This window comes from Pan paniscus, chromosome 2, assembly GCF_029289425.2.
Source record: "Pan paniscus chromosome 2, NHGRI_mPanPan1-v2.0_pri, whole genome shotgun sequence".
NCBI lineage: Eukaryota > Metazoa > Chordata > Mammalia > Primates > Hominidae > Pan > Pan paniscus.
Window position 1 is genome coordinate 127429289 of NC_085926.1, and position 27604 is coordinate 127456892.

A 27604-nucleotide genomic window follows, 5' to 3' on the forward strand; every position below is an offset into this window, starting at 1 on the left:
AGTATGAACCCTTAAGGGATCAAGACCCTAGAGGTAGAATTTAGGGTTGGGAACCCCTGAGGCCTCCTCAAGGAGGCAGCTGTGCTGCAGTAGAAAATGCCTGACCAGGCTGGGCATGGTGGCTCAAACCTGTAATACTAGCACTTTGGGAGGCTGAAGTGGGTGGATTGCTTGAGCTCAGGAGGTCGAGACCAGCCTGGGCAATATGGTGAAACCCTGTCTCTACCAAAAATGCAAAAAATTAGCTGGCGCCTGTAGTCCCAGCTACTGGGAGGCTAAGGTGGAAAGACTGCTTGAGCCCCAGAGGTGGAAGTTGCAGTGAGCCAAGATCATGCCACTGCATTCCAGCCTGGGTGACAGAGCAAGACCCATGTCAAAAATAAATAAGAAAATGCCTGGCCTTGGTGCCCCAGAGCTGGTGTGAGTGCAGTTTCTTTCTGTGGGATGACCTGGGGAAAGGCTCTTCGGTTTGCCAAACCTCCCTTCCCTTCTCAGATGGTAATAGCGACAGCTCAGTTTAGTCATGAGATTTGCACAGAATAATGTATAGGAAAGCGCATTAGAAATGCCAACCTGTAGAAAGATTAGGAAGATGAGAGGGGCCACACGTGACCACAGAGTGGATTTTCATACCTCTCTTCCTGGATGGCCCCACTCCTGCCCCTGCTCTGAGGCCCCTCCTTACACTGTGGTGGACTTCGTGTGCCCACAGCCTCCCACCAGAACTGCAGCCCATTTACACACTCCATCTGCTCCGTCTCTCTATGAAGGTAAATACTCTGGGACTTGTTTTTGGTTTTAGTTTTTGATCACTATTCCAAGGAGGTTGGTTCCTTTTCAATCCCCCCTGCCCCCACCTGGTCGTCTGAATTTGAGAAATGTGTACCTACACATTATGTGGGGGGTGGGGGAGATCTAGTCCTGATTAACGTAGCATGTTTTTGTTTACTTGAAAATTGCTTCCCAAGATTCAATCTGGTTTTCAGAAAATTTTAAAATTACATTCCCACGTACAAATAAATTGTATGCTTTCTGGATAAGTGACATGTTTATATGGTGATAAAGGGAATTATAATGCTCTTAACTCTTATGTAGTATGTTCTTATCAAAATCACCAAGCATGAGAACACTGTTTAGTCTCATTCATCACTCAGCACAGCCTCTTTCTGTCCACTTCAGGGCCAAGTCTTTGCCATGGCCCCAGATAACGTGTAACTTAGCTTCAGGAAAGCAAAAAGCCTTTGAATTTCCAGTTTGCTGAGCCTTGAAGGAAGCTTTTAGACCCAGCTTCAATGAAGTCACAGCTCCCTGAGTGACCAGCTGGCCTAGGCTTATGGCTCCCTCTCAGCCTCTCACCCTTGCCGTGGTCACCCCTGGTCCCCTGAGCACTCACTGAAGTCCCTTTGAAGGACATTTCTAGTCTCCTAAGATGCCTTTTTCCTCCAGCTGCCACCCTCATTTCACCAGCCAGGTAGGCAGGGTTTCCAGCTTCGTGCTGGCATAGAGAATCCGCACCATAGCAGCTGCCAAAAGGAAAGGTGTGTCTGTAAAGGCCCAAACTAGGCGGGGACAGCGGCTGCTTTCCAAGCCCCTTCCCTTTGTCAGCTCCAGGGAGAACCAAAGGCCAGCCAGGGGGCCTGTCTTCTATTGGGTCCCAGCATCAGGGTATACAATGCGCTTTCCTCCCCTTCTTAAAATGTATCATATATTAGGCCGACCTAATACTCTGAAAGCACATTTACCCTGAAAGCAAATGAGGGAAAAAAGCGAGCTAATTGTTCAAGTGGATTTTTAGCATAGATTGACTGTACTTTCCTGACACATGAGTGTTAATCATGGGGAAAGGAGTGCTTTTTTTGTTCTCAGTGAGGCTGACACAAAGTACTCTCCACAGGGTACATTATTCCTGAGACAAACCACTTCTTACCAGTAACATAGACCTGGGCTGTAAGTGCTCCCAGTTTCCCTTTTTGAAAAGCTCCACCTTTAAAAGCTGCCTCAACTCTGGCAAACTCCCACGTGTGTATTTTGGGTAACTACCCTGAAAAGAGGTGGTGTTCTGAGGCTGTTTCTCACACATTGTAGGGCCAGCCCAGAGAAGCTGGGCATACCGCTTCAGAGGTATGCTGAGGCCGAAGGAACACAGGCCCTAGGCCTGATCCCTGAGCCTCCAGGACCACAGCCATCTCTTCCTTCTCAGGTCCTCTCCTGAGCACCTTCCCTGCCTCAGATCCCCCCATGGCCTCCTGCTGTCCCACTGTCGGATCAGGTTCTCACCCCTGCAGACCTGACCTCAGCACAGGATCCCTAACCATTCAGCTGAGAAGCAACTAACCAGAGAGAGGTTTGCTTGTTATCTGTTCCAGGAAAGTAACTGGGGCAAAGACAATGTGATGATTCTCTAGTTCAGGGCACAGAATGTTTGCTGGTGACAGAGAGGGCATGGAGGGCACGGAGGGCCGGCAAACTCTGTAAGTCATTTTGTTTGTGTAAGTTTAGGGGAACCCATGCTCAGCCTCACTCTGAAGCATGTGGTATCACCCATATGATCTGAATAAGATGACAGGTCTCGATATGTGGAATTGTGCACCAGGTTGTCTCATTGCTGTTTAGGAACAGTCCTGTATTTACCAAACTATGTGAGAGAGAGATAGCCTGATCATGAACCCCCGACCCTGCAGACTTCATGTGCAGTGCCCCAAATAGTCTAGAAAGTGTTGTTTAGCCGATGAACAAATGCCCATTTGTGAGACGGGAAGGAAGCACTGGGGGCCAGCGTCCTTGATGCTGTCCCAGGATCCCCCAGGAACACCTGCAGGGCAGCCTGAGATCACTCTTCCCAAGACCTGGGACTCCCCCAACTCAGCCCCTCAGGGCCGGGCCCCTCAGGGCCTGCCTACCTCCTGGTTGCCTGCTTCAGCCATGTGGAGCCCGCCCTTGCTGCTAGAAAAGCCTGATGTAACGCTGGCACAGGAAGTTCTGATCCAGAGTGTTTTTGTTTGTTGTGCTTCCTCAGGATTTCCTTGGATCTGGAGACCCCAAAGAAACAAAGATGCTAATCACCAAACAGGCTGACTGGGCCAGAAATATCAAGGAGCCCAAAGCCGCCGTGGAGATGTACATCTCAGCAGGAGAGCACGTCAAGGCCATCGAGATCTGTGGTGACCATGGCTGGGTTGACATGTAGGTTTTGGTCCCTGCCCCGAGAAGCATTTGGCAGCATGTCATCACATGTCACCTCTTGACTGACAAGGGAACCAATAGTGCTTTTCTAATTATCTAAAGCTAATGTGATAGTGGCTAGGTTCAGGAGACACAGAGATTGCACAAGGCAGTGGCTGCCTTCCAGGAGCTTGTGGAGTCACTAGGGGAAGGGATGGTGGGGACCAGGGAAGTGGAGACACCGGGACATCACAGCTGCCATTTGCTGAGCGCTCACTACAACCCAGACGCTGTGATAACCTTCCAGGCATTAGGTTTTCCACCTATGCCATCAGGGCTGGTGTCTCCTCGCCCACCTTGCAGCTGATGAAACAGAAGCTAAAGGGACAAGTTATTCCCAAAGTCCAGATGGCTGGAAAGTTGTAGAGCTGAGCTTTAGCCTCTGATCTGCTGGATGTCGATGCCAACTACGCGTGTAATGGTAGGAACAAAAACAAAACAAGTTCCAAATCCATCAGGGAAGAATTCTTATGGGAGGAACCATGGATATCTTCTCTTAGGAGACACTCTTTCCATGAAGGGACCTTGAAGAATTCCAAGAGGTAAATAGAGATGGGGGGAAAGGATATGCAGGCAGGAAGTACAGCAGAAACACAGCGAGTTGGCTCTGGTTGGAATAAAAGACGTGTGGGAATGGGAGGGTGAAGGACATGGGCTGTGGGTTGGGGGAAGTGGGCTGGCCACACTGGAAGGGCCTCCGATGCCAAACGGAGGTGCTTAGATTTGCCAATAGTGAGTGACCACCTACAGTCAGACACCCCCTCAGGCAGGCAGGTAGAATGGAGACCAGATAACTGGCTAGTGCAGTAGAGCAGGAGGGAACTTGGTAGCTGAGGGCATGAGAGAGAAGTAGCAGTGTTAGAACCAAGTGGCCCATCCCAGGGTGTTGGGGCAGGGGTGAGTGTCAGGCTGGCTTTGCTCTGTGGCTGCTGGTGGGTTACACCATTCGTCAAGGTGGACAACAGGGAGAGGAGGGGGTTGGGGTGGGGCAGCACTGAGACAGGATGGATTCAGCCTTGGGACTCAGCACACCAGACCTTGAGGGGGAAGGCTTTGTCCTCCCAGTCAGTGAGCTTGCTGCTGTGGTAGGCAAAGGACATGATGGGACAAGCTCCTGAGGGTGGCTCAGGCTGGGTCCTAAAGGCTGTTGATTCTTCTGGAAACGACGTTGTGGTCTACAGGTAGCAGTGGCCCAGCCAGGATTTGGGGATACGGAAGAGGCTGGTTAATGATTAAATCGTTTCCTTGGGTGCTGCCATATATTAATAATTGGTGTGTGGGCCCCTCACAAAGGGACCTTGATGGATGTCCTACCACCCCATCTTTTTCTTGTCCGATAGTAATTTTTTTAAAGACAGAGGCACAGATTTTGTTCCCCACATTATTCTTTAAATGAAGGGGTTCATATAGAAGAGAGCCAGGCAGATTTAGGGTGCTCTGTTCTCTCTTCTGGTTTTTCTTGTCACTTTCATTTGTAAGTGCTATAGTATCAGGTTACCCTGAGGGTACTTGAGTAATTCAAGAAACACATTAAGCATGTTCTGCTCGCTTTCCAGATGTGGCTATAAAAGGTGTCTTTCCTCCAGGGACGTTGGGTGTGATGGGTGGGAAGGTTTCTAAGGCTGTAAGGGCTGTCTGTGCCACCTTTCCCTAAAAACATGTCCTTTTTCTGCTGAGCAGTGTTATTTTTAGATGCCATTATTATTCTAAGTGTAGACTGACAGGCCTCCGTGCCTTGCCTGTCTCTCAGACAGGGATTCGTTACAGCTGCTTCTCCTTCCTTTCTCACCAAGACTAGCCTGGGTAGAACCCTTTCTCCTGGGAGAGTTAGTTTGACTCCAAATTCCAGCCTGACCAGAGAGAACAAGTGCATTCTATCCAGGCCTCATGTCCCCATGAGCAATGGGAGGGCTGCTCACCATGGGGAAGCAGTGGTGAGCCAGTGGGTCCCTGCAGCTACTCCCTCTTTGGTCAGCACATTGGCCAGGAGGACAGGGAAGACTTCCTGCAGGCCTTTGTCCAGAGCTCAGAGCAGGCCCCACACTCACCTCTTCCTTTAGAGGGCAGTCATTGAGGTATTCTTATGCCTTGGCATCTACTTTTCCGTGAGAATTCCTGCACCCGTGGTGGAAAGAGTGCTGGGCCCAGTCTTGGGCTGGGTGCTTCACCTTCCCCACAGACTTTATTCTTCTCATCTGAGAGATGGAAATAATCATGCCCACCTCTTAGGGTGGTGAAGATTCTGATTTCACGCATGGGAAAGCTCATGGCATCATCTGGGTACCTGGTAGGGGATTAGGAGATAATTGTTTCTATACCCTGCTGGATAGCTCAGTGACTTCCGAGAAAGACACACAAGGTGGCTGACAGGATCCTGTAAAGGCCACCTCTCCCAGATCCTGGTGATGTTTCTGGAGTGTGTATTCATGCATTTAATAACTACCCAATGAGCAACTCCCATGGGCCATGGCATAGTATCAACACTGGGGACTGCAGAATGAATGGACATACGGCTTTCCGTTGACAAGACCCAGAGCCCACCCTCCTACCTGCCCCTTCCCTCTCCAGGTTGATCGACATCGCCCGCAAGCTGGACAAGGCTGAGCGCGAGCCCCTGCTGCTGTGCGCTACCTACCTCAAGAAGCTGGACAGCCCTGGCTATGCTGCTGAGACCTACCTGAAGATGGGTGACCTCAAGTCCCTGGTGCAGCTGCACGTGGAGACCCAGCGCTGGGATGAGGTGAGGGGAAAGCAGGCCTCATGGGCTGGGGCCCCACCTGAGCCCTGGGACACAGGCGGGTGGGTACAGGGGCCCTTTGGGGTTCACATGGAGAGAAGCTGCCCTCATGATGGAAGGAACATTGAGCTGGCAGTCAGGTAACTTAACCTCGAATTCTCTGAGCCACAGAATCGTGGAGGGCCTTTCCACTTGTCCCTTCATTCAGTCATTGAGAAAATCGTTACTGACAGCCAGCTCTGTGCCAGGGTGGTGACAGGCACCGGGGATGTTAGTGTGAACACGACAGCTCCAGTGCCTGCTGTTGGGCTGAGCTGCCTCTGACCAGCACCACAGGCTCAGACACATGGCTGATGTGGAGATGCACCTGCGTGACATTTAAAACCTGCTGGGTAGCATTTTGGCAGAAAGCACCATCTGTGCTTTCCAGATCCAGACTGTGAGAGCCATTTCAGGGGCCAGTTTTTTCCCTCCCTTCTCTGCCCCCACCCCACAACCACTACTTCTCTCTGGTGTCAGGGGCTGTAAAGAATTAGCCAGGTCAGTGAGAAAGGTGGCCAGCCTCAGGCTGGCAGAAGCAGCTGATGCTGCCCCTTCTATGGCTCAACCCCCACCCTCCAGCTCACTGGCTCCCTGTTCCCTGCAGAGAAATCCATCCCCGAGAGGATTAGGAGCTGTGCCAAGATCCTCCCCCGACTCACCCACCCACCCATCATGGTCCATTTTAGAGTGAAAGCAAAGCCTTCACTGAGAGGAGCCGTCTGACTGTTGTCTGCTCTCTGAACAGCTCCATTGGTGAGGTGATGAGGTCACTCATGAGAAAAGGTGGGGCTAGGGACAGAGGCAATGGTGGCTTCTCAAGAGAAATTTATTAGATTTCCCAAGCAGCATAGATTAGAGCATCTTAGAATGACTCAGACCTCGCTGTGCATCAGGCAGACTTTCTCCCCATGGCTCATGTCCGGTTCTCCTGGCCTGACAGGTGGTTCTGGGGCTTAGGTGAGAAGCAGTCAGTGGGTCCATACAGCACGAAGCCCACAGTCATCTTTGACAACTGATAAGAAGTGGTGATGATGATAATGTCAATTCTGTTTCCTTAGGTGTCGCCCGCAATTAAAAGAAATCTGTTTGCAGCACTACAGGAGCCCACGCAAACCCTCAAAATAAAATGTTTCCGATTCTGTGCCGCTTCTGTGGTCCAGAAACAGACTGTGTTGTTACTGAATCCAGTCGCTTGCATATTGCTGTTAATTGCCTTTTGTTTTCGAAGAGCTGATTTGTTTTTGCATTTCTGTGGGTAGTTTTTTGGGGGAGGCACTCTCCCCCTCTGAGTTGTCAGGCTGGCAAAATATGATGTCCCTAATGGATTCAGCCAAGTACAGTGTTTTCATGGGGGCTGCAGGGGCAGCTTTATTAAGACTTCATTTGCTCCTTCCCCCAGGCCTTTGCTTTGGGTGAGAAGCATCCTGAGTTTAAGGATGACATCTACGTGCCGTATGCTCAGTGGCTAGCAGAGAACGATCGCTTTGAGGAAGCCCAGAAAGGTAGGCAACACAGACTGTCACCTTCTAGAAGGAGCAGGAGAAGTTACTGCCAAGACATACATTTCAGGAAGGCTACCAAGCCCTTCCCATCTGTAGATCCCAAGATAGATGACTTCATCCTGGGGATGTGATTGTTTGGTGGTGAAAGACTGTGGAGCATGGAAAGACCATTGGCTTTGGAGTCACACCCTCCTGGGCCACACTCACTTGCCACAGGCCCTTAAGAGGTGCTGCCTCCTCTCCAACCCTCTGTGGTTACTGAGCAAAGTGCTGTGCACTGCAGTGTATCTTCCCGTTTAATCCTCGCAACAGCCCTATGGTATAGCTACCATCATTGTGATTCCCATTTTGCAGATGAGAAAACTGAAGGGTAAAGAGGTGAAGAAATTTGCCTGAAGTTTCATAGCTAGGAAGTGGCAGGGAGGTAATGTGAGCCAGGGTGCCATGAGGACAATAAGGGAGGATTGCCACACAGTGTGAGGCATGGTCTCACCTCTACTGAGAATAGAAACTCAGCTTCTATTTCTGGCTCAGATAAACGGGTGACTTCTGCTCCTCAAGATTTCTGTTGGTAAAATGGGCTGCACACAGCGTACAACAGCATCTGAAATAGGAGTCAAAGCAAGTATAGAACTTTCGCTGATGTTATTAATCATATTTTTTAAAGTTGACTTCCCTCTCTGTGTCAGGCCCTGGCTGAGCACTTAACCTATGTAACCTTGAATCTTGCCAACAGCTGTGCAAGGACGAAGAGGCTAAATGTGCCATGCCAAGTCACAAATCTAGTCAGCAGCAGAGCCAGAATTGGACCAGTACCTCTCTGACTGGGGAACCTGATTTTTCTGTTTTGCTGCCTATTTAGCCTTCTAGTTGAAGTTGGGTGTTTGATGTTCCATAGCATCTGATTTATGCTTCTATATGGTAACCGTTGCCCTCTCCGGACACATTGCAGAACAAATGTCTCCCTGTTGGAGCCCCTCAACCGAAAGCCCTCATTGAAGTTAGCGCATTCTCTGCTGCTTCAGCATTTCCAGAGCACCCAGTTGCTGAAGTATCTGCATGTTTGGGCAAAACACATCAACCTATCCATCTGTCTGTGTCTGCCCTTCCAAGAATCCATCACCATAGTAACTTGGTACTCAGACAAGAGGTTGTAGATGAGAATGGAACAAAGGCCAGACCTTCTCCTTCTCTGAAGGCGGAGGATTAGGATCATTTGAGTGCTCTCATATGGCAAGTGTCTTGGCTACAAGTGCTTCACTGGCAGCCACCAACATCTCAAGGGGCTGGCCACGTAGTAGGTACTCAGAAAATATCTGTTAAACAGTATAGGAACGATTGAGAGTTTTTTTGCTTGTTTTCACAAATGGTTGTGATAACTGAGGCAGATCCTTCAAAGTGGTCATTGAAAAGCAGTCATTTGAAGACAAACTGAGGACTTGAGTTGGGCTTGGTTCTGGGACCTTGGGTGTGACACTTTACCTCCATTTCGCAAAGCCCATTTCATTGCTCATAAAAAGGGGGATAATTTTCCTTCTTCATAAGTCTGTGGTGAGGATCCAGTGAGGTGATTAGCAACAAAAGCATTTTACCTCCAAGTGCAGTAAAGTGGCAGGTCCTGTTTCTATCACCTTAGGAGTCACAAAACTTTGCCCTGGAATGAGCAGGGGGCAGAACCTCACTGAAGATGAGCAAGTTTCACTCTTAGACTTTGCCCTGGAATTTGGCCCCTCCAGTTTTTCCTTTCTGCATGCTTTTCAAAGTCAGTCGCCTTTTCCCAGCCAAAGAGGAATTTATCTCACTGTACTTTTTCCAGGATGTAGCCTTGGTTATTTAGAGAAGCGCCATCCCAGCAACGAAGCACTGCAGATGCTCCAATGAGTGTCCTACTTCCAAAGCAGCCCTGTGCAAGCCCCACAGAGCTCCATCCTGCCTCCTGTGTGACTTCCTAAATAGCATGTGCTTTTTTCCTCCCTCCACCACTCCTACAGCGTTCCACAAGGCTGGGCGACAGAGAGAAGCGGTCCAGGTGCTGGAGCAGCTCACAAACAATGCCGTAGCAGAGAGCAGGTTTAATGATGCTGCCTATTATTACTGGATGCTGTCCATGCAATGCCTCGATATAGCTCAAGGTGTGTAAACATCAGCCAGACCACTGTTTTCCCAAGCCCCACTCTGACACCAAGATAAACATCAGAAGAGCTGGGACATTTTAATTAAAGCCCTGGGCTTGTTTATTGGGTGTATTGTCCATAAGCCTGCCTTGCAGTGGCGTAATCTGGTGTATCATCTTTTTCCAGTTTGCCCATCAGAATGGTATGAGGACCGTCCTGGGGTTATGGTTGGCAGGTCCAGCCCTGCATTGCTAATTCAGAGCATATCTCTCCCCTGCTACCTGGGAGCCCATAGCTGGACCTGGGTGAGCACTGGGTTTTAAATTTTTTTAATTAAATGAGAAGATGAACGAGAGATGGCTTTACAATAACACACTCCAGATTCTTACTCATCCCAGCCAGGAAAACAGTTTCAATATTGCTGTCTTTCACAAGACTTCCCATGATGTACTGAAGGAGCCGTGGAAGTGGAAGAGACAAGGAGATGTTCTTCTCCACTGGACAAGGCCACATGCAGGGGTGGGAAAAACACTGGCATGGAAGCTGCAGGTGACTTGTAGCAAGTCACAATCCTTCCTGAGCTCTGCATGCCCATCTGTCCTGTGGGAGTCCCTTGTCCTGGTCCCTTTGGTTGCTGGGAGCCTCACAGAGTCATGCTTACAGTTTGAAAATTGTCAAGCCTAGGTGTAAGGTCGCATTTTTCTGTTCGGGCCAGTGCCTTATGCTTCTGATAGGAGCAGCAGAGGGAAGAGGCATAAGATGAGCATGAATACAGTTGGTGTCTGCCTGCCTTTGTCCCAGCAGGCTCTTCCGACACATCTTGGGTCTTGCTGCAGCTGTCGCTCCCCCAGGGGAATAATCTGGGAGGGTGCAGTGAGAGATCTGGAAAAAATATCCTCAAACTCCCTGGCCTTATGCCCTGTCCACCTAAGAATTCACCATCCTGGAGTGGCCCTACTCCTAAGCAGAGTGCCTTTCCCCTCACTACACTTTGTCCCTCACCCTGGCACAGACACTGTGTGGTGGGAGAACTGATGCTGGGAAAAGTACTATTGCCTGGCCCCTCCTCCTGGGGCCAGTTGGCAGCCACAGACACTGTTTGACACGTTTCCCCTCCCACCCACTGCACACAGCAGATCCTGCCCAGAAGGACACAATGCTTGGCAAGTTCTACCACTTCCAGCGTTTGGCAGAGCTGTACCATGGTTACCATGCCATCCATCGCCACACGGTAAGGTGGCTGGGTCACCAGCACCTGAGGGTACCATCTCCTGAGCTAGGGGTCCCGGGCATATCTAAAGAGCAGCAGACTGGATGGAATGTAACCCACTGGTCACAGTGAACTGCTGAGGAATCTTGGTCTCCTCTGGGAAGAAAAAGTTTGAGTTTCTTTGATTGACTATTTGTCTGCCATGCATCAAGCAGTGGGCTCCTGAATTGTAATCCAGAGCTGGAATGGGCCTTGCTAGTTCCTCAGTGCAGGCTTTGATGACTCGGGGAAACTCTGCATTAACCAGCAAGAGGGGTGGGAGTTCCATGAGGCCCTCTCCTTCAGTAGGGCGAAGGCCCAGATTAACCAAAGGCTCGAGATCCCTCCCTGGCCCTGTCAGTGATTTGTGTGTTCTTCAGCAATTCACTTTCCCTCTCTGTCCCTCAGTTTCCTTCTCTGTGAAACTAGACTGTTGACTTGGTCTCCAGAAACCCAAGTAGTTCTTTTTAGTCACTCCCTGATTCCTTTGAGAAAGCCATTTTAAATCTCTCTGGTGGCAATGGGGAACAGGTGATGGGTTGTCAACAGCCTCTTCATCCACTGTATCTCCTCAATCACCCAACAGATGTTGAGCACTTAGTACCTAGTAGGCAATGTACTGAGGGCTTCATTGTATCAAGTCATTTCCTCCTTTCAACCACACTTTGAGGGAAGGACTATCACCCCCATGTTACAGATGAGAATGAAGCCCTAGACAGAGGTCTCAGAGGTTATTAGGTTGGTGCAAAAGTAATTGCGGTTTCAGACTGAATTTTAAATCATTATAACTAGGCTCAAACACATCTTTATTAATCAAAATAGGAACCATTATGATCAACACATTTTTGCCAATGAGAAATAAGTCTGTTTATTTCTGTAGCATAAAAATCCATACTTTGGGATTTGACGAACTCTTGGAAAGCATTTTCTGCATCCTGCTGGTTGTGGAAGCATTTTCCCTGCAAAAAGTTGTTGAGATGGTTGAAGAAGTGGTAGTTGGTTAGCAAGAGGTCAGGTGAATATTGCGGATGAGGCAAAATTTTGTAGCCCAATTCATTAAACTTTTGAAGTATTGGTTGTGTGATGTGCAGTCAGGTGGGTGGAGAATTGGGCCCTTTCTGTGAACCAGTGCCAGCTACAGGTGTTGCAGTTTTCGGTGCATCTCCTTGATTTGCTGAGCATACTTCTCAAATGTAATCATTTCACCAGGATCAGAAAACTGTAGTGGATCAGACCAGCAGCAGACCACCAAACAGTGATCATGACCTTTTTTTGGTGCAAGTTTGGCTTTGGGAACTGCTTTGGAGCTTTTTCTCAGTCCAGCCGTGGAGCTGGTCATCACGGTTGTCATGTAAAGTCCACTTTTTGTCACACCTCACATCTGATTGAGAAATGTTTTGTTGTTGTTGCATAGAATAAGAAAACACAACACTTCAAAACGACTATATTTTCATTTTCTATCAGCTCATGAGGCACCCACTTATCAAGCTTTTTCACCTTCCCAATTTGCTTCAAATGCCAAACAACCGTAGAATGGTTGGCATTGAGTTCTTCGGCAACTTCTCCTGTAGTTGTGAGAGGATCAGCTTCGATGATTGCTCTCGGTTGTTGTCAACTTCCAGTGGCCGGCCACTATGCTCCTCATCTTCAAGGCTCTCATCTCCTTTGCAAAACTTCTTGAACCACCACTGCACTGTATGTTCGTTAGCAGTTCCTGGGCCAAATGCGTTGTCGATGTTACGAGTTGTCTCTGTTGCTTTATGACCCATTTTGAACTCAAATAAGAAAACTGCTTGAATTTGTTTTTTGTCTAACATCATTTGCATAGTCTAAAATAAACAGTAAGTAATAACTCATTAGCAAAAAAACATAAAGCGAGAAATGCCCATTGAAATGATGTATAACATAACCACATTTAAGAGTGTATTCTACTATCAAACAGCAAATTCCAGAGCCAATATGTGAGTCTCAGTAGTCTGGCACTGGAGCCTGTGTTCCTAGCCTTTCCCTCCCTCTCTCCTTTTAGAGAAAGCAGGCTAGTATGTTGGTTTAGTGGGTAAACTCGAGAGTCCTCACACACAAATGACACTGTGTTACTTACCTTCTCTGGCCTTCAGCTTCTTTCTCTATAAAATAGGGATAACAGCACTATCTACTTGATGGGATTGTTTTGAGGATTAGACGAGTTAATATTGGAAGAGTACCTAGCACAGAGTGACCCTAGGTGGCAGCTATCCTTACTGCTGCTCCAGGCAAGGCTTCATGCCAGCTTTCCCTGACCTGCTCCCTCCAGCTGGGCATCTAGCATTTCTCTTTTTTCAGAGATGAGGTCTCTGTCGCCCAAGGTGGAGTGCAGTGTCATGATCATAGCTCATGGCAGCCTCAAACTGCTGGACTCAAGTGATCCTCCTGCCTGAGCCTCCCAGAGCACTGGGATTACAGGCATGAGCCACCACGCCCAGCCTTCCCGCCGTTCTTTGACCTCTCAAATGCCCTGCCTTCCACCTTGGGCATTTCTTTCCCTCTAATCTGTGCTGACTTCTCAGCACATTTTTTGCCTCTTGGGAAAGTCTGGCAAGAAGGACTCCTGACAGGCTCTGTGCATGCCGTCAGTCTAGTGTTAAATCTCTTCCCACAGCAGGGTCAGTGGTCTCAAGGGACCTCATCTTCCCTTACAGTCTTTGCCTTTCCTGAAACGAGACCCCCTCAGGGTCCCTCATCTTTATCAGGTGCTCACCTGGAGAGAAACCACCACAAAAGGAGCCCAGACTCAACTTACGCTGGAAGTCAGGGCCCAGCTCAGCCTCAGTTTGCCCAAGCCACTCCAGAGCCTGGCTCTCAGCTCCTTCCCTCAGACTTTTCTCTCACTGCTCCCTGTCCTCTTCCTCACCTGGGGCATGGGGCTGAGGGCTCCTGTCTCTAACAGCTGAGCTCTGCTCCAGGACCTACATGGGACTAGGAGCTAAGGGGCCTCAGACCAGCTGGGGCCCTGGCTCTTATCCCAGCTGAACCTTATTAATTGGGCCATTCCTTCATTCAATAAATGCCTACTATGTGACAGACCCTGTGATGAGACCTGGTGACACAGTGGTGAACAAAACGTTGTCCCTGCAGTCAGTCCCAGTCTAGCAAACAGGACAATCCCTCAGGGGAAACGTTTAGAGGCCTGTGAAGAGACTTCCTGGAGGAGGTGTCCTCTCAGCCAGAAGGAGGGAGAGAATAAAAATGGGGCAAGTGAAGTGGAGGAGGATTAGGAAGGGTGTTTGTGGCAAAGGTCACAGCCTGTGCAAAGGCCTGGAGGTGAGTGGTAGTTTGTGGTTCAGCATCCAGGGCCCAGCAGAGCAGCACTGATTCAGGGCAAGACTGGAAAGGGAAGTTCAGGTCCTTCCTGGATACATGGCATCTTTCCCAGAGGAAAAGACTCCCCTCCTACCTATTCTCTCTGGGACGTTACTTAGCTTCCCTACCTAGTGCAGTAGAACCACAGGCAGAGTTCATCTTGTTCTTACCCTGGAAAGGATGTGGTCTCAGGTTTTCTTGGGTTCTTGGAGCTAACAAAAGGTATAGAAATTTACGTGTGAACTAAATAGAAAATGCTAAGCTCTGAACTGAAGAAGTGTAGAGCAAAGTGAGTCCTCAGGAGTTCAGACCAATTAGGGGTTAAGCTTTGGTGGCTCAGTGATGAGTAGGGCCTCACAAGACCCTTCTTAAGTGCTCACAAGAAAGAGGAGTTACTGGCCTGCTGTAATCCTCACCATCTAAAGCTTTATTAGAAATGGGCAATCTCAGTTTATATACAGTGTGCCAGATGCCTTCAAAATAAGGTATTCTTAACCTTTTGTAGACCCTCACATAGAAAATTCCTTATTTGTCTGCTGAGCTTCTGGCAGCCTCTAGGTACGAAGACCAATCACTAATCTGTGCTAACTGCCTCCTGTTAGTGCCTATGCCAGGAGCCAGGGAAATGGGTCAGCAGTTGAGGAACTCCGCATGTGTGCTCGTTTGGTGGCACATCAGTCAAGCTGCTGTTGGAAAGCACAGAAGAGGCATGTGGGTTCATGCTGGAGAGGGCTAAATGCCTCTGTTGAAAGACAGGCTTATATGAATCAGTGGTTATGTCCTAAGCTGCATAGAAGGTCTTCTCTTTTAGAGCTAATTGGAGACAACTTGAGTAGTTCAGAGAAATGGAATAATTACCAACTCCAGAGGCAGTACAGCTTGGAAGAAAGACATTCTTGGGCTTTGGAATCAGACCTGGGTTTGAATAGCAGCTCAGCTCTGTTCTAGTTGGTGACTTGGGCAAATCATCTATCTAGGTGTCGGTTTCCTCATCAGTACTGTGAGGATAAAAATGCATACCGCAAGGTTATTATGTTAAAGACCGGATGAGACAGTGGCTATATGGCGCCCAGCACACAGTAGGTGCTCAATAATCAGAGCCGCTCTTGTTGATGTCACTCAGAATTATTGGTGTCTGCCTTTTGGCCTGGCCCAGCAGCAGTTCAGTTGAGGAACTCAATCCCTGTTTGCTTTTCTCTCACTGCAGGAAGATCCGTTCAGTGTCCATCGTCCTGAAACTCTTTTCAACATCTCCAGGTTCCTGCTGCACAGCCTGCCCAAGGACACCCCCTCGGGCATCTCTAAAGTGTATCCTTTCTCTTATCCCTCCCCCGTCCCACCACCGTTCTTGTCTAATGGCCCCAAGAAATTCCTTCCAGAGCACTTTCCTGGCAGAACCTTCCTCTCTCAGCAACCCTCAGGGAAGACAGAGAACTCACCCTCCCGCTGCTGTTTGGCTATAGAGGCTCAGCAGGGAGGCCCAGGGGCCCAGGCCAAGAGAAGATGAGTTTTCAGGGCTCTCTGAGCTGAACCCAGCAGTGGGTCTCTGGCCAACACACTGTCCCAATCCCTCCTAGAACCCACAGATGAGGGTGTGACTGAAATGGAAGAAGCACCAGGCCTTCAGGCTTGGAACCTTGGGCACTTCTCCAGACTGGGGAGGAGGGAGTGTTTGTTCAGCCCAGGTATACATAGCACCTTCTGTGCCCCAAGCCCTGGGCCAGGCACCAGGTGGCAAAGCTGCCATCAAAGAGGGAGGTCACAAGTTAGGGTCTGGTTTGGTGGATGTGTGCTGTGTCTGAGGGTGGAATGAAGCTGAGGTCAGGGCCATGGTCAGGGAAGTTTACCTGGAGGAGGTGATGTCCATCATGCAAGCTGAGGCAGCCAGGGAAGATGGCCAAGTGGATGTTCCGGGGGAGGACCCAGCATATGGAGAGGCAAGCAAGGCATGTGGGAGGGGGTGAGGGGACCCTGGGTGGGAGGGGCCGGAGAGGCAGCAGGACCCAAGGCCTGAGAGCCTACCTTTGGGTTTTCCTCTCTTCTGTAGCCATCGAGGGCCACAGTGGTGCCATAAGCAGAGCAGGTGCCTGAAGGGCCTGTGCAGCCAGATACTGGATCATTACCAGGCAATGATCCAGATTTTTAAGGTCTTGGATGTCCGGAGACATAATTGTCCCTGTTCTTTTCTAAATCTCACTGTACTCTCAGCTCCTTCCCAGCCGCAGCCCCACCTTCCCTCTGTAAGGAAAACCCACTCCACTGGAGAAGACCCAGAGGTCCTTGTTGTAAGAATTGGCCTCGCTAGAGGATTCCAGGCCCATTATGTACATTTCAGGGGAAATACCCTCAAGGGGTGCCTTCCTGGAGTCAGACCTCTGCTGCATGCGTCTCCGTCTTTCCCCATGGGAGCAGTCAGGGCTATGCCTGTGGGGGCTGAGCACCTGTACTCATCCTTTCCAGCAAGTTCTGTTTGAGTCAACAGCTTGATGGAACCTCTACCCCGAGCCTTACCCTGTGCCATCCCCTGGGGACCTGGAAATGGCTCCTGACAGTCCCTGACTTTGAGGAGTCATGCTGGAGACACAGAAGGAAACTCTCCACAGAACTTCTGAAGTGGACGGGGCTACACTGCAGACGGCGGGAGCAGGAACTCTGGGAGAGATGCGGGAGGAAGGGCAGGAGGGCCTGGGGGCAGCCAACATCGGAGGTGACCTGAGAGGAGAGCACAAAGGCTCGTCAGCCTCTGGCTGAGGAGCTTCAAGGGGGCCCCAGAGCACAGGCGAGGCTGCCGCTCAGAAACTGCCCACCAGGCCCTCGGGGAAGGGTGTGCAGACAGAGTGGGGTACACCCAGGGGCCTCAGAGCAGGGTTGAGGGTGGCTCCCCAGGGAGTCTGGACCAGGCCCCACCTGGCAGGGTGAGAGCAGAGTGCCCTTTGTGCCAGGCATCCTAGGAGGGCCTGGCTGGCAGGTTTGGTGAGGCAGGAAGAGCCATTTTGGCCTAGTCAGGGTATAAGATGAGCCATCAGCAGGCCCAGAGATGCTAAGCAAGGTTAAAGTATTAATGGAAACTACGCTGTTTTTATCTTTGGAAAAATTCCTGGGCCTTGCCGTCCGAGAAGTACACTCACCTCTCACAAGCGCACAGAGCCTTCCTCACGGTCTTTCCTCTGCCTTCCCGGCACCAGCACGAGCTGTGTTCCAGCCTGGGGCTCACTCCAAGGACAGGCAGTGCCAGCTCCTGGGCCTGGTGTTGCCCCTGCTGTCCTTAACCCTGTTCACGGCAGGAAAATACTCTTCACCTTGGCCAAGCAGAGCAAGGCCCTCGGTGCCTACAGGCTGGCCCGGCACGCCTATGACAAGCTGCGTGGCCTGTACATCCCTGCCAGATTCCAAAAGTCCATTGAGCTGGGTACCCTGACCATCCGCGCCAAGCCCTTCCACGACAGTGAGGTGAGGATGCAGCACCCTTGGGCAGGTGGCTTCTCCTCCTCTCCCTTGAGGCCATCTCATGCCTTCTTGCCTGGCCTGGGTTCCGTTTGAAGAGAGACAGCTGCAGCTCCCTCTAGGCTCTGTGCCCCCTGCTCAAGCCTGGCCATGCCAGCTCCCCTGTGCTTCCCTGTCTACCTCCTGTTCTCCCCGCAGTCCACCTGGCGCCCGCTCACAGCCCCCGGCCCCAGCCTCAGCCCTCAGCCTGGCCTCCCTTGCTCCTTGCCCTCCCCTAGGCAAGCCCCACACCTCTGTGCCCAGGTGGCTCTGCCTTTACCCCAGGCCTGGCCCCAGAGCTGACTCTTACTCTAGAAACCTCTGCCCTTTCTGGAACCAGGCTGTAGTTCTCCAGCAAATCTACCCCACACTCCCAACCCACATTCCTTCAACCCAGCCAGCTTCCTTCTTTCACACATCCTCCCTCAAACTCAGAGCAAGGACTTGCATCAGACAGACCTGGGTTCACATCCCGGCTCCACCCTCTCCTAGCTCTGTCTCCATCTTTCTGCACCTTGGGTTCCCCCTTTCCCACAGGTAGTTGTGAGGCTAAATGAGCCAGTATAGTCCACGTGCTCCGCACGGTGCCCGGAGCATGGTAAATGGCTGGCTAATGGTGGCAGCAGCCACTGTCATTCCTGCCAGGAGAAAAGTGCCGTTGAGCGCTGCCTGTGCAGGTGTCTTGGGCACGGGGACCCAAGTGACAGGGCTTGGGTATTTTGGCAGGCCTTTATCCTGCTTCCCCATGGCATGGAGCTCCTGGGCCCGGCGCCCCTTCCCTGCCTGCCCACCCGGGTGGCTTTTCCTCTTGGCAGCCAGGCCCCAGGGGCCCGAAGCCAGAGTCCAGGGGGAGGAGGACATGTGCCTGCCCCGGCCCCTCGGGAGTCCGTGGCTGTTTTGTAGGAGTTGGTGCCCTTGTGCTACCGCTGCTCCACCAACAACCCGCTGCTCAACAACCTGGGCAACGTCTGCATCAACTGCCGCCAGCCCTTCATCTTCTCCGCGTCTTCCTACGGTGAGTCCCTGCATCCTGAGCATGTGGGCGGGACAGCTTGTGGACGGCTAGGCTCACTCCACTGCTCTCTGGCCTCAGGACGTTGGGCAAGGGCCAAAGGCCTCTGAATGTCCCTGTTTATGAAATGAGGACACTCTGACGCCCACCTGCCTGACACAAGGAGTCACTGTCGGTGTTCCCAGAGATAGGACCCACTGCTGCCCAAAGCTGAAGCACCCACTCTGGGAACCTGGCGCAGGGCTTTACATAACCAAATGCCCCAGGAAGAGAGTCTGATGGCTTTGCATTCAGACCAGAAGGCTGAGATAGGTTATCAAGGCCCAGCTCCTTTGATGTTGACAGAGGATCAGAAGCCCCTTCCCAGGAGCTGAGCAGAGGCCACACACACACACACACACACACGCACACACACACACAGACTGCCCCTGCACACACACACATACAGAGACTGCCCCTGCACACACACACACAGACTGCCCCTGCACACACACACAGACTGCTCCTGCACACACACAGACTGTCCCTGCACACACACAGACTGCCCCTGCACACACACAGAGACTGCCCCTGCACACACACACAGAGACCGCCCCTGCACACACACACACACAGAGACCGCCCCTGCACACACACGGAGACTGCCCCTGCACACACACATGGAGACTGCCTCTGCACACACACAGAGACTGCCCCTGCGTGCACACACAGAGACTGCCCCTACACACACACAGATTGCTCCTGCACACACACACACACACACAGACTGCCCCTGCACACACACAGAGACTGCCCCTGCACACACACAGACTGCCCCTGCACACACACACAGAGACTGCCCCTGCACACACATACAGAGACTGCCCCTGCACACACACAGAGACTGCCCCTGCACACACACACAGAGACCGCCCCTGCACACACACACACACAGAGACCGCCCCTGCACACACACGGAGACTGCCCCTGCACACACACATGGAGACTGCCTCTGCACACACACAGAGACTGCCCCTACACACACACAGATTGCTCCTGCACACACACAGAGACTGCCCCTGCACACACACAGACTGCCCCTGCACACACACACAGAGACTGCCCCTGCACACACATACAGAGACTGCCCCTGCACACACACACAGACTGCCCCTGCCCACACACACAGAGACCGCCCCTGCACACACACACACAGAGACCGCCCCTGCACACACACATGGAGACTGCCTCTGCACACACACACAGACTGCCCCTGCGTGCACACACAGAGACTGCCCCTGCGTGCACACACAGAGACTGCCCCTACACACACACAGATTGCTCCTGCACACACACACACACAGAGACTGCCCCTGCACACACACAGACTGCCCCTGCACACACACACAGAGACTGCCCCTGCACACACACACACACACAGAGACTGCCCCTGCACACACAGATTGCTCCCGCACACACACACACACACACACACTGCCCCTGCACACACACACACAGACTGCCCCTGCACACACACACACAGAGACCGCTCCTGCACACACACAGAGACTGTCCCTGCACACACACACAGAGACTGCCCCTGCACACACACACACACACAGACTGCCCCTGCACACACAGAGACCGCCCCTGCACACAGACACACAGAGACCGCTCCTGCACACACACGGAGACTGCCCCTGCACACACACAGAGACTGCCCCTACACACACACACAGAGACTGCCCCTGCACACACACACACGCAGAAACTGCCCCTGCACACACACAGATTGCTCCTGCACACACACACACACACACACACACACAGAGACTGCCCCTGCACACACACACAGAGACTGCCCCTGCACACAGACACACAGAGACCGCTCCTGCACACACACGGAGACTGCCCCTGCACACACACACAGACTGCCTCTGCACACACACAGAGACTGCCCCTACCCACACACACAGAGACTGCCCCTGCACACACACACACACACAAACTGCCCCTGCACACACACACATTGCTCCTGCACACACACACACACACAGACTGCTCCTGCACACACATACAGAGACTGCCCCTGCTGCCTCTTCTTGCTTTTGGTGAAGCTGCCAGTGGGTTGAGAAGCAACTCTGTGGTCACCCCACCTGCCTGGCGGCAAGTCCTTTGCAAGGCCTCCAGCCCCCTCAGCCCTTTCTCCATGCCCTCCAGACGTGCTACACCTGGTTGAGTTCTACCTGGAGGAAGGGATCACTGATGAAGAAGCCATCTCCCTCATCGACCTGGAGGTGCTGAGACCCAAGCGGGATGACAGACAGCTAGAGATTGCAAACAACAGTATCCATGCCTTTGGCCAGAGCCTGTGTGTGCGGCTGTGTGAGGGGTCTGGGGACAGGCGGGAAGTAGGAGGGCCCAGTCCCAGGGGATCGCGGGCCATGCTGAGCCTGGCCCTGTGTTCCCAGAGAGATTGGAGAGGCCCACATGGGACAGGGACAGGGATCAGAGATGGGCAGACAGCTTGCCAGGGCCTAAGGACCCAGAAGTGGCAAGTGGCACCTTGGTCTTCCCGTGTGGGTCTCCCACCCTCCCCTGACCCCTAAAAGGCATTGGCTGTGCCTCTGTCTGTGCATAGCTCCTACATAGCCAACATGGGACATGATGTCGGTGTTGGCCCCCAGCTCTTCCACTCAAGTCACTTTTGCATGCAAGTGACAGAGTCCAAAACTGACAAGCTGAACAAGCAAAGGGTGTGCAAGGAAGCCCCAAGCAGGAGAGGAAGCTTCCTGGCCCAGCGCTCAGTCTGGTCGGTCACAGGCTGGCTCTGCCTCTCTTGGCCGCACTGTCCTCTGGGCAACTTCATTCTTTGGCAGCCCCGCGGTGCCCCCATAACACAGAGATGTCAGGAGCAGTGCCAGCCCCACATCTCCTCAGCCTTATAGCCCCCAGAAACAGCCAGCTTTCCTCTCAGCTGTGGCAGTGAAAGCCCCGGGGCACAGCTCAGCCTGCCCCTTGGCCAGGAGGATGCACCAGGGCAGTTGTCCAGGGCAGGCCACACTTGCAGGCTGGACATGGGAGGGGCTTCTGGCAGGGAACAGCACACACGTGGCCTGAGGCCTTGCTCCCTTGCACTGACTGAGTCTGCAGGCCTGGGGGCTGTGAGCCTGCCTTCCTTGCAGCTCCCAGGTGCTGCCACCCCCAGGGGCCACACTGGGAGGAGGGAAGCTCAGAGAGCTGCTTGCTGAAGGAAAGACGGACCCATCTCTGCCACCCAGGCTCCCTCAGGTGCCACAGATGATATGTGCTATGGTGCTGGCAGGTGGGTGCTGTGCCCACTCCAACTTGGTACCAGCAGTCCCCATGTCCTGGGCCTCCTGCAGGACCCCTGCTGGCCTCTGTTACCAGCCCCACCACTGTGGGAGAGGGGCAGTTTCCGGGGACCTCCAGGTGAGTCTGACCCGCCCTGGGGTCAGCAGGGGCTCTCGCCCCTGTCTGCTCCATCACAAGTGCCCGCAGACCCCCAGCAGCCACTGAATGTTTCTCCAGGATCCCTGGGCCCATCCCCTCCGTGCCTACCCGCAGCGGCTCACAGGGCCCGCATGTGCTTCCCACTGGCCCTGGGAGCTATGGTGTGTGTGGCCTGCGAGGGGAATGGGTGAGGGCAGCAGGGCCAGCAGAGTCCCTTCCTTCTGATTCCTTGGCCTGAGCCCCCTCTGTTCCTCCACCTGGAAAACTGTTCCACTGGTCTGGCTGCCCTTGAGTCTTCACACAGGGGTGTAGGGTGGAGGCTAGGGTCTGTCTCCATCTCTGCTTCTGATTCCATCCTTGACCAGATCCCTCCAGGCTCCCAGATTCTGCGGCTAGTGGAGACCAAGGACTCCATCGGAGATGAGGACCCGTTCACAGCTAAGCTGAGCTTTGAGGTGAGGGTGCCTCTCTGGGTGACCTGCAGGAGGGCAGCCTCCATCCCTTCTCCTGTGCACATGGGGACCCTCAGCTAGCGCAGTGGTGGAGGAGGATTGGCCAGAACTTCCAGATGTGGTGGCACGAAGGAGGGGCAGGACCCCTTCCTGTGGGGTGTGGGAGCCATGGCTGCCCCTGAGGGACCATGGCCAAGGGCGCAGGTCTGTGGACAGGGAGGCAGCTTCAGCTCTGGTGGGAGGAGCTTGCCACTGTTAGGGTCACCTGGGTTTAGGAAGCAGGTCCTCTCTCACCACTGCCAAAGATTCCAGGATCATAATCCACACAGATGTCTCACTGTGGCTGAGTGAGGACACTGTGCCTCCTTCCCGCCCACCCTGCAGCAAGGTGGCTCAGAGTTCGTGCCAGTGGTGGTGAGCCGGCTGGTGCTGCGCTCCATGAGCCGCCGGGATGTCCTCATCAAGCGATGGCCCCCACCCCTGAGGTGGCAATACTTCCGCTCACTGCTGCCTGACGCCTCCATTACCATGTGCTCCTCCTGCTTCCAGGTAGGTGGCCACCCTGGTAGCTCACGTGTGCTTCTCTTGGCCACTTTTCCCTTGCCCAAATGTCCCTCTGGGAGGCGTGGCCCCTGGGAGGAGGGGCACATCCATGGCTCCAAGTTGGGACAGAGGCTTGTCTGTCCTCTCCCCTGCTTGCATTCCATGTGCATCTAAAGTGGACTTCACTGGCCCCTGCGCTGTCCACATCCTCCCCAAATCCAGGGGGCCCAGCAAGCATGATGTGCCTTTGACCTTCACTCAGAAAACAAGAAACCCCACAGCCCCCTCCCATCTCCCCTTCCAGCCCTCAAACAAAGGTGCTGCAGGTCTGTGTCCAGCCCTGACCACTGCCAAGCCCCCTCCCCTTGAGAGGCAGTGCGTCCTGGCCCCAGGTGTAGGGCTGATGAGCACTAGGGCTTCAGCCTGGTCTTACGGCTGTCTTCCCTTAGATGTTCCATTCTGAGGACTATGAGTTGCTGGTGCTTCAGCATGGCTGCTGCCCCTACTGCCGCAGGTGCAAGGACGACCCTGGCCCATGACCAGCATCCTGGGGACGGCCTGCACCCTCTGCCCGCCTTGGGGTCTGCTGGGCTGTGAAGGAGAATAAAGAGTTAAACTGTCAGAATGTGTTTCTTGCCCAGATGAAGTTTGTGTTTTGTGGGGGGGCCTTGTGTAACCACGGAATTCCTATTTATGGCATTTCATGCCTTGTAAATAGCACCAGGAGATGAAGAAGAGAATGTACATATATTTTCTAAGGAAAAAAATCTGTTACTTTCAGAACGGCTCCGAGTTGTTCGTGGCAGCCTGCTGGAGTCCGCCGATCTGTCAGACCGTTAGCATGTACATTTTGCCAACAGATTGCCTCAATAATGACAAAAGGGCTCCTTATTTTCATCAGCATCTACATTTTAGCAAATCTTCTTATTGTCTGCAACTTAATTTCTGTATGCAAAAGTGCACCTGTTTCTAATTTGAAATGAACATTACATTTGTGTGCTCTTAACATTTAATCAAAATGGCAATATAGAAAGGGGTGGGGGAGCAGGGGTTTTTTTTGTTTATTTATTTTGATTTAATGGGGATCCATCTTGACAAGAGAAAATACCTGGGTCCAAAGAAGATGGCAGGAGTTTAAAAAAAGGCTCCTGTTTGGTAGCCCAGTCAAGGCTCCTGTCCAGGCCCTGGAGCCGCCCTCTTCCATCCACCTTCCCCAGCCCCACAGAGCAGCCCCAGCCCAGTGGAGACTCTTCCCTTTGGAACAGCTCCTTAAGCAGCGGGTTTCCGTTTGAGATTCCAGACTGCCAAGGTCTGTTCCCTCAGGCATCACTGGTGTCCAGTCCAACAGCTTGAGGGCATGGAAGGAACAGCACACAGAAGCTAAGGAGAACTCACATGTATTGGGGACGTTTTTGGCACCAGCCACGTTCCATGCTGTCTCAAGCCTCTCAGCAGCCCTGTGAAGGAAGGGTTATGATTCCCAGTGGGGCTGGGAAGGGGGTTGCCAGGGCCCAGGGGCTGCCTCCAGCCCTGGGAGGGGCGGCCCATGATGTGTCCAGCCCCAAGGCCCTGCCCCTTTCACCCCCAGTCCACCTATCAGAGGTGGCAATGCGGCACTTCATGAAAAGCCCAAGAACAGCCGGGCACAGGCAGGAGAGAGGGTGTGGGCTGTCATGCCATGCCGAAACACACCCTCCCCTCGTGCTGCAGTATTGATTCCTTACAACCTACCTGTGCAGGGGTCAGGGCAGGGCAAATATGCCCACTGGAGGGACACAGACACTGAGACCCCAAGGAGAGTGGCTGCAGAGGCCCCCAGTGGGAAGTGTCGGAGCTAGAGCCCCATCCCAGAGCCCCTGCCCCACCCTAGACCGCCCCTCCTCCCTGCCTCCCTCCGCATCTCTCTGGAGATGATGGAGGAAAATAAAGAAAGGGAGCCAGACAGTTGTGCCAACAGAACTCCTCCGTCGAGTGTCTAATTACTTACCATCATGCATGCGCTCTCTCACTAAACATTTATTAATGTGTTAGGATTTCCATTAGCGCATGACTTGAACTGAAATCATTTGCATATGGCTGGGAAAAAGGGGAGAGGGAGAAAACAGCTCCAGCTACCCAGCAGTCAATCACAGTGACAGATCAGATGGTCCCTGGCTGGAGGCAGGGGAGGGTTCCAGCCGAGACTCCAGCATGCATCCCCTCAGCCGAAGAACACAAAAATGAGTGTGCTGTGCCGGGCTCTGCTGCCCCAGGAAGCTCAGCTCTAGAGGCCTGAGTAGGACCCCTATTCATTCAGATGCACTTTCCGTGCATCATCCAAGGCTGCCTATTACACAGGTGATGACACTGAGCCTCAGTCATGTTATTTTTCATTCAGCAAATATGCATTAAGCCAAGGCATATTTGGTTGCATCTGGGTGCAACCTTTGTGCATAAGCCCTGTGTCTGGCTGCTTTTCTCTCTCAGCCTGATCTGGGTCTGAACCAAGTCCAGTCTTTTCTCCAAGGCTGTTTCCCCATCTGCACAAAAGGGCCCCCTCCAGCTCTGACTCTGAGGTTCCAGCCTCAGTCTGCGTCTGTGAACAGCGCTGGATGATGATCCTGTTGACCCCTCAAGTGCCTGTGACAAGGAAGGCACCACAGGGACCTGGTGATGCCCATTGAACTAAGAGGACACTGAGGCCAGAGAGGAGCAGCTGCTGGAGGCTGCACGGTGGGGCAGTGATTCTGGCCTTTAGCCTGTAGTCCCAACTACTCAGGAGGCTGAGGTGGAAGGATCAATTGAGCCAAAGACAGGAATTCAAGGCTGCAGTAAGCTATGATTGCACCACTGCACTCCAGCCTGGGCAACAGAGCAACATTCATCTCTAAACAACATTTAAAAATTGTTTTAAGAAGACAAATGAGATAACTGTTGATCGTAATGGCTGTGTAAAAACTGAACATGGCTGGGTGTGGTCGCTCACACCTGTAATCTCAGCACTTTGGGAGGCCAAGGCAGGAGGATCGCTTGAGCCGGGAGTTAGAGACCAGCTCAGACAATATAGGGAGACCCCATCTGACTGGGACTGGTCCTGATCTCTCATCTCCAAGTGCTCAACATTGTGCCCATGTTCTTGGAGGGAGGAAGTAAGGGAGAGGTAGACTGAGCAGCCTCAGGTGGACCTGACTGGAGACGCACCTCAGGCAGCTGGAGGTCCCCGGGCCTTGGTTTCCCGTCTGTCCCCAGCAAGGCTGTGAAGCTAGGAGCCCCTGGTGGCTGTCACACAGGTGGGCAGAGGCCCCTCCTCCAAGGTCGCTCTGTGTCTCTTCCCTGGCTTGGAGTCTGTGTGCCCACGGCAGAGGCCACCACTGGGCAGGGTGCTTACCCCGGGCCTCCCTGATTCTCCCCCTGCAGATCCAGAACACTGGCCTGGTATGGAGACCTCATCATGGCCCTCCCTGCTTGCCACCCGCAGTAGCTGCCCATGCAATTCAGCCAACACCCAGACCCCTAGGCCTGCCCTCTATCCCCAGCACGCCACCCTGGGGGGCCCAGCACCTCCAGGCCCAGCTGGCCCTCCCTGCCTGCCGTGCTTGGGAGACTCTTTTGACCCTCCTGGTCCACCTTTTGCTCCTCTGGGCTCCCACAGCACTGGGACTGGGAGAAAATGCTCATCTCTCATGTTTAGTTTCCCATCAGTACCCCCTGAGACTGGGAGCCCCTTGAAAGCAGGAACCATGTGGGATCCACCTCAGCGTCCCCAGGGCCTGGCCCAGGGCCTGGCGCATATAAGGAATTTGGCAAATGCTAGGGTAGAAAAGAGAAAGAGGAAGGAGGGAATGAGAGCTGGTCTTTCTCCCTCCCTTATTCCCCCTTGATGCTCTCAGTGCCGCTGAAGGCCTCATGTAGCCTTGGTGACTACATGTAGCCTGGTGGGGCTGAGCCATGTGGGGGACCAGGAGAAAGAAAGCCAAGGAAGAGGAGGAGGAGGAGGAGAAGGATGCTGACCTAGCAGCTCCTCTCACAGCAGCTCCTCTCTTGCGGAGGCTGAAGAGCGATTTGTGCCCTGCAAGCTAAGCCCCTAATCCACCGAGGCAAAGGCAAAGCCCCTAGCCGGGCTCCCGAGGGCTGGGACTCGGGTGCCCCAAGATGGCTGCATCCAGCCATCTTGGCTTAGAAAGCCCCCCACATGCCAGCTTGGCCAACACCCACACCATGGGTTGCTCTGGACTGCCCGACACAAGGTGTGGGTGCTGGCCAGGCCTGTGTTCAAATCCCAGCTCTGCAGAGGAACTTTGACCCTGCGTACCCCAGATTCCTCAGTGGTCAGTGAGGAGTTAGACCCTCTTCACAGGGGGCAGGAGGAGTTGTTCATTCATTCAACAAATGTTTATTGAACACCTCCTATGGGTTGTGAGCTCAGAGGCAGCGATGAACAGGCCAGGCTGGTCCTGCATTCTAGAAATAGATGGGA

General features: G+C 52.8%; 1 protein-coding gene across 14 annotated transcripts in view; it reads left to right on the top strand.

Moving 5' to 3' along the window:
* The window catches only part of IFT122 (intraflagellar transport 122), an 80522-nt gene extending 56752 nt beyond the window's left edge, over window positions 1–23770 (top strand). For 5 of the 14 annotated variants that reach the window (XM_034957328.3, XM_003829425.5, XM_003829424.5 and 2 more), the window contains 12 exons: window positions 3017–3183; window positions 5791–5962; window positions 7401–7503; window positions 9495–9635; window positions 10754–10848; window positions 15413–15513; window positions 17490–17655; window positions 18592–18703; window positions 20900–21025; window positions 22529–22608; window positions 22990–23154; window positions 23598–23770. In XM_034957328.3, coding sequence (XP_034813219.2) covers window positions 3017–3183; window positions 5791–5962; window positions 7401–7503; window positions 9495–9635; window positions 10754–10848; window positions 15413–15513; window positions 17490–17655; window positions 18592–18703; window positions 20900–21025; window positions 22529–22608; window positions 22990–23154; window positions 23598–23687 — 1518 coding nt within the window. In that variant the 3' untranslated portion in view covers window positions 23688–23770. Of the gene's footprint in view, window positions 1–3016; window positions 3184–5790; window positions 5963–7400; window positions 7504–9494; window positions 9636–9803; window positions 9923–10750; window positions 10849–15412; window positions 15514–17489; window positions 17656–18503; window positions 18704–20899; window positions 21026–22528; window positions 22609–22989; window positions 23155–23597 lie in introns of those variants that run through there. The other 9 variants (XM_034957329.3, XM_034957316.3, XM_034957320.3 and 6 more) reach the window with 5 other exon arrangements.
* The last annotated feature ends 3834 nt before the right edge of the window (window positions 23771–27604 follow it).